The following is a 6,877-nucleotide window of genomic DNA, read 5'->3' on the forward strand; positions in this document are numbered from 1 at the left end:
AGAGGAGAATTTTAAACTGTTGCCATGCCGACCATGTTACGTCAATGGGAAACGGGTGAGTCAAACTGCAGCTATGGAACTTTACCTTTATCTATGTCACTTCCCATAGAAATAAAAAGCAACGTCCTGTCAGTAGCTTAAAAATTCAAATAATGTCCAACATTTCTTAATTAATTTGCTGTTTCACTGAAATAAATGGTAATTATTTACTTACAACAGATAATATTCATCAAAATTAGTCACATTTTCAAAAGCATTAAAACCGTAGACTGTAAAACCTGTCATGTGCAATGTTAGTCGTAGCTCAAACTCACTCAAACATATTTGTTGCATTCCAATTCTTCACAGGGACAAGTTTATTGGCACATTTTACAGCTGGCAGGGTCACTTTCGCGGAAATGCTACAATGCTATATTTAGCTCCTGGGTTACTAAATGTGTTGGTTTATTAATACAGAGTGCACCTGGAATCCCTGAAATCACGCCAGAGGTCTATTCATTTCATAAACAAACTCAACCACCCCCTCAAAAACAATAAACACTGTGACCAATCAAAGAGCCATCAAAATCCATAATGCATCCTATAATCTGTTACCACACTAAACGTGTTGTATTATTTATATCTTTATGTCATCCCATACTCTAATATCTTGATGCAAACGGTCCCCTTTCCTGTCTCATTCTGTTGTGTACGATTTCATGCCTTATTATATATATGTATTTTTTTTTTCTGTGTCTCCCTCCTGGCTTTCACCATATACATTTGTTTACGTGTACATATATTTATTTCTGCTGCACTTTTATTTTGTAATTATACATCTGTTGTTTGCCATTTTTGTTCTGTTCTTACTGTTACAAAGTGAGTTGTATCAAAGAATTACGCTTTACTTTTGCGAAACACGTTTTATTTTGAAGAGCAAGTCCTTTGACATCCTGTTATTTACGCGTCTACGTCAGTGACAGTGACGTGAGTATCTCGGGATCTGATTGGTGGACTCTGGCGCTTTCGACCAATCACCGGCTCCGGCTTTGGGAAGTCACGCAGACACATTTCTTGTAACACAGGCGTTCAAGGTGAGGAAATACTTTTTAGGCCAGATTTAACTTAAAAGTTATGATAAATTAAGTCGTTGCGCGCGATGCCTGATTAGCGACTCTTTTAACAACTGCTGGCCATCTTCTTAACTCGGCAAACAACTGAGTAAAGGCTATATCCAGGCAATCTTTAGCTGGCTTATCATAGTGCATGCTAATGTACTGGATCCTTGCGACCAGATTGCACTGAATTTGGGCAAATGTGTTTGAATTGAATTTAAGATGAGTTTGTGCCAAATAAGTCCACAGTTGTAATCTATCATTTGGATATTGTTTAATTGTGTGCATTATTTTCTGATTGTTGCTAGTGTTATGTATTCTGACAGTTCTTCATATTTTCTTTAGCTTTTTCCACTATATTTGGTTGCAGATTTAATCAATCAAATAGGCTACTTTTCATTTTAACTGAGATTTATCATTTAAAGATAGTAACTGGAATAGCATGACAATAGTAGCTGCAACTTTTATGGAGATTATGGTGCCTATTGCACTTCAATTCAGTCTTCATAGTCCACTGGAATGATCTTAAGATTTCCACAAGAAGGTCAAAAGTGGAACAAATGCTCTTTCCAAACTCAAGTAAATTTTATCATGGACACTGTTTGAAATGACACTAGCGCATTTGAGTTCATATTGTACATTTTATAAACAAAATCTCAAGACTTCCATGTGATTTTCCCCAAAATACATTGCAATTCAAACAATAATTAGTTATTTTTCTGTCTCATTCTACTCTAGGAGGAACCATGGGCGTCTTATCCACGCTGATGCGAGGAATCATCAGAGGCGCAGACCGAATGTCAGAGTTCACCAGCAAACGCGGCTCAAAGACTCACAATAAAGGCAGAGGATCGAGACCGACGGGGTACAAACTCTCCAGCAATAAGTTTGTGTCCATACGGCAGATGATTCCGGAGTTTGTGGTCCCGGATTTGGAGGGATTTAAACTGCAGCCGTACGTGTCCTACCGCGCCCCGAGAGGAACCGAGGAGCCCCTGACAGCGCAGAGCCTGTTCGACGAAGCTGTGGCCCCTCAAATCAAGAAGGACTTTGAAGCAGGAACTTTCAACAAAGAGCAGCTGGAGAAATATGGATTTGAAGTAACACAAGACGGAAAGCTGTTTAAATTGTTTCCAAAGAACTATTGGCGTTAGAGACTTTTGTGAAACATCGAAGACTTTTGGCTTTTGTTCAATGTTCAATTCTGGAACTGAAGTATCAATTGAAATCTGTTGTTGAATTGTTTGTAAAAAATAAAATTATGCGTTAACATAATCAGAGCAATTATTCTATTCCTGACATTGATATATGTTATGTGTTAACTTTAACTTATAGGCAATAGACAACTTTACATTTTCCGCTTTACATTGCACTATTCGTTCACTCCATACTTGGTGGTGGTAAGCTACTATTGTAGCCACAGCTGCCCTGGGGTAGACTGACGGAAGCGAAGCTACCAGTTTGCGCCATCGGCCTCACTCACTACCTTCGCTAGGCTTCCTGGTGTTCCCAAACGGTCTCCCATCCAAGTCCTGCTTAGCTTCCAAGGTCTGACGGGATTGGGCAGAGCAAAGGCGGTATGGCCAATCCATACCGCCTTTGTATGTAAGTGGTACATACATACAGCATATGTAAGTACCACTAACATATGCTGTATGTACTAGTAAACAAGGTTCAAAAGAGAAAACACATGAATTTAGCTATAATAATCAAACAGTGTATTTATTACAGTGCACTTACAATGTAGATCAAAGTAATTGTCCAGTGAACAATATTGTTCAACAAAAACAATAAGCTTTAATTAAGGACTTTATATTACAACAAGTTCAAAATGAAATGACATTCATTCCCGCAGTATAAAACATGTTTTCTTGTATTTCCCTATATTTTCTGTGCTTTTTTTCACTTGACTTCATCCAAACAGAAGAAGAAGAACGATGCAGACTGAATTTACACCAATCAAAGGCACTGAAAGAGAGAAGCATAAAACTGAATTAGCCCACAGAACATACGCATTTCAAGAGAAAAAAATAGGAATCCAATTTTCGTGAAGTGGTTTACCAAGTTCATGTTTTAAAGTGCAAATGACAGGTTGGACACATTTATAATCAGAACACGCTTAACCCAAAAACTCACTTTTATCTGCGATATTTTACCCCCCAAAAAAGTTCCCCCTAGTTGTTTTTTGTGTGATTTTATTATTGCTCTTTGTGTGTCGTAATGAAGAGGTACAATTTCCATAACTTGCTGTGGTGCAAACTGTTCTAAAAAGTCTGAAATCTATGGAACAGTCACTAATATAGAATATAGCAATTTATTCCCTTTAGTTTCCCAACTTTTCATTTTTCGTCACAAAATATTGCCCTTTATCACTGCATTTACATGAGCGACGGGCACCGGTTCTGTTCATTACTTTTATGGACAGAATTTCTAGGCGCAGCCAGGGGCCGGAGGGTGTCCGGTTTGGGAGCCTCAGGATCTCATCTCTGCTGTTTGCGGATGATGTTGTTCTGATGGCTCTAACGAACCAGGACCTTCAGCTGCTCTGGGGCGGTTTGCAGCCGAGTGTGTAGCGGCCGGGATGGGAATCAGCACCTCCAAATCTGAGGCCATGGTTCTCCACCGGAAAAAGGTGGTTTCCCCTCTTCAGGTCAGTGGGGAGTCCTTACCTCAAGTGGAGGAGTTCAAGTATCTCGGGGTCTTGTTCACGAGTGAGGGACGGATGGAGCGTGAGATCGACAGACGGATCGGTGCGGCGTCAGCAGTGATGCGGTCGCTGTATCGGTCTGTCGTGGTGAAGAGGGAGCTGAGTCGGGGCAAAGCTCTCGATTTACCGATCAATCTACGTTCCCGCCCTCACCTATGGTCATGAGATTTGGGTCATGACCGAAAGGACGAGATCGCGAATACAAGCGGCCGAAATGAGTTTCCTTCGCAGGGTGGCTGGGCGCACCCTCCGAGATCGGGTGAGGAGCTCAGTTACCCGGGAGGACCTCGGAGTAGAGTCGCTGCTCCTTCACGTCGAAAGGAGCAGCTGAGGTGGCTCGGGCATCTGTTCCGGATGCCTCCTGGTCGCCTCCCACGGGAGGTGTTCCAGGCATGTCCTATTGGGACAAGGCCTTGTGGAAGGCCCAGGATACGGTGATGGGACTATGTCTCCGAGCTGGCCTGGTGTCGCCTCGGGGTCCCCCCAGAACAGCTGGAGGAGGTGTGTGAGGATCGGGAAGTCTGGGCATCTCCGCTGAGACTGCTGCCCCCGCGACCCGGCCCCGGATAAAGCAGAAGAAAATGGATGGATGGATGGATGGATGGGCGGGCAAGTCGATTTACAAAACCCATGTAAGCAACCAAGGCAATTACTACTTTGTATCTAACCATCCAGAGACACAACAGGCAGAATTTACTATTTTTAGATCTGTGATTTGGGTAAATGATAAAAAAAAAACATTCAAGAACATGCTTAAGTTCATGACCTGGGTTTGAGTTCTTGTTTGTTTTGTGGCAAATGGACAAGACCTAGTTTTACACCATGGCTGCTGAAACCATTGTGACAGCAGCACAGTGTAGGCAAAACTTAGGTTGTGTCTGTATTGTGCTCGGAGCGTTCCTCACAGTGAGTATTTGTACAATATAACTACTCAAATAGAGATCTGTTTGTTATCAAATGCTTGTGATTGACAAACTGAAAAATATCCCAACAATAAATATGATGTTGAGGCTGATGTTTGTTGTATTTTTGTAGAACCCATTGCAGATACGTAGCATCTGTCCAGTCTTGAGAGCGAACATGAGGCAGATGCTTCACTGGATGTTGGTGACTTACACAAACGTAAGCAACAAAACATGAAAACCTGTCATCTGCACATCAACTACTACTACTACTCTTGTACTACTACTTCTAACCTGTCATCTGCACTATTACTACTACTCCTACTCACCTCTCATGACAGTCCTGACAGAGCGGACCAGGTTCATCATCTGTGTTTTTATGCCTGGATCATCTCCAAAGCCCCCGACTCCCTGGTCCACTCCCCAGCCGACTGGAAAATCATGGTCGAAACGAAAAGTCACATTTTACAGTCTGGCGAGAAGTATCTTGCCAAAGGACACAATGACAGCGGGCTTGGGCAGGGATAGCAGTGTCATACTGTGTTTTAGTTTGGAGTTTTATAAAGTAATATGAAGAAAATTCCACGACACCATCATCCATCATAACCATGCTTAACATTCTGAACGCGAAAGATGAGTTAGCCTCTTGCTAGTCCTACCGACTCACATTTAACAAAGGCAACTTACTTTTACTGAGAAACCTTTCTTCGTGGAGAACAGCTACAGCGTTTACGCAAAGAATCGCGGCCTGAATCAGGGAATAAAGCGTAAAAGCCATTTTACTGCTCAGTACAGCCGATCAAAGGTTAGCTCCCTTTAGCTGCGAATTAGCTTCAATCTATTTACATCTGACGTAGCCTATGGTGGCCGCAGAAGATCAAATTAAGGATGTGAGTTTTTTTTTTTCAATTCTTCAAATTATTTAAGGTTGTTTTGTTAAAGGAAGAAGAAAAGAAAGGTTAAACTGTTTTCAAATGAAAGTAAGCTCAAGTCATGTCTTTAAAGATTCCAAGATTTTTATTTGAGTATTCTTAATATTACTCAAGTAGAAGTAAAAAGTACCATATTTTAAACCTACTCCAAGAAATGCAATTACTTCAAAAAGTACTACTCACTTCTGATGTTGGCCAATATCATGTGTGCAACAAGCCAATTTGAAGTTGGGGCAGTGACTTATGAGAGTCTTTGCTGCTATGATAAAATACAGATTATTGTGTAGCCTGACTGGTTACAAAAATGTATTTTATTACATTGAACATTATAGCAATGCATGAATAACTGAGCAAATTTGTCTCCACAGGGTGTCACCTGATGTGCCTGTATACTGAAATAAGAGGAGGCATTCTGCTTTGAAATATTCTGTCTTCATTAATAATAATAATATAAAAACATGTACAACAGGTGGATCCTGATTCTGACCATCAGCCTGGCTCCACATCTGGAGACGGGTCCCCGGGCGCTGCCCACTGCTTCTTACAGGGCGTCCCAGCGGTGTCGGAAGGATGGGTCAAATGCAGAGGATAAATATCAGTGTACAGTTGTATGACAAATAAAGCACCTTAACCTGAACCTAACCCACACTTGAAGTGCACTTTACAAGCCAGTGTTGACAACTTTCTCAAGTTTCTTCACTGTCAGATAGTTGCCTTAAACCTCCCCAAATAGTAGTTCTAAATGCGGTTTCTTTGTGTTGAGTTCTCCCGAAATACAGTAAATACAGTTTCAAAGGTTGTAACTGGAGAACCGTGAACCTCCTTTACAAAATGGGAAAGCCTCAGTGCTGAATGTGTGGTGCATCCGCAGGCGTTCATCTCCCCAAAATAGCAGATGACCCTGTACCATCTGAAGAAGCCCTAGTGTTTGAGAATTAATGGACTTGCAAATAAAAGGATCTCATCTAAATAACTCACAACTATTTGACCTGTTAGGACCATCACACAAACAATGTTTCCCCTGTCCCACATTTGGGCAGTCTCTGCTCTACCACATCTGTGCTGTTTATAATAGTTCACTCACAACAAAAGTAAATGATTCTTTCCAATACTTTCTTAATAAACTGTAAACAAAAAAGACAATACAAATCAACCATATTTACAAAGGTTTATTGATCACTGCTCTAAGTGCTTCATGGCGCTGCACAGTCAGAAGGACCCCGCTGCAGCACCGCCTCACCT

General features: G+C 41.4%; 2 protein-coding genes across 2 annotated transcripts; one reads left to right on the forward strand and one right to left on the reverse strand.

The window, feature by feature from the left end:
* The first annotated feature begins 999 nt into the window (after nt 1–999).
* On the forward strand, nt 1,000–2,348 carry mrpl41 (mitochondrial ribosomal protein L41). Its single transcript, XM_079564426.1, has 2 exons — nt 1,000–1,073; nt 1,833–2,348. Exon 2 carries the CDS (start codon nt 1,841–1,843, stop codon nt 2,246–2,248), a length of 408 nt encoding a protein of 135 aa, XP_079420552.1. The 5' UTR covers nt 1,000–1,073; nt 1,833–1,840; the 3' UTR covers nt 2,249–2,348.
* A 464-nt stretch (nt 2,349–2,812) lies between these two features.
* LOC306972480 (immediate early response 3-interacting protein 1-like) lies at nt 2,813–5,563 on the reverse strand. The gene is made up of 3 exons (XM_079569107.1): nt 5,391–5,563; nt 5,033–5,134; nt 2,813–3,062 (listed from the first exon to the last, which is right to left on the reverse strand). Exons 1-3 carry the CDS (start codon nt 5,479–5,481, stop codon nt 3,007–3,009), a joined length of 249 nt encoding a protein of 82 aa, XP_079425233.1. The 5' UTR covers nt 5,482–5,563; the 3' UTR covers nt 2,813–3,006.
* Nucleotides 5,564–6,877: the final 1,314 nt, after the last annotated feature.

The sequence above is a fragment of the Gobius niger genome, assembly GCF_951799975.1.
Source record: "Gobius niger genome assembly, chromosome: 1".
NCBI classification, from domain to species: Eukaryota; Metazoa; Chordata; class Actinopteri; order Gobiiformes; family Gobiidae; genus Gobius; species Gobius niger.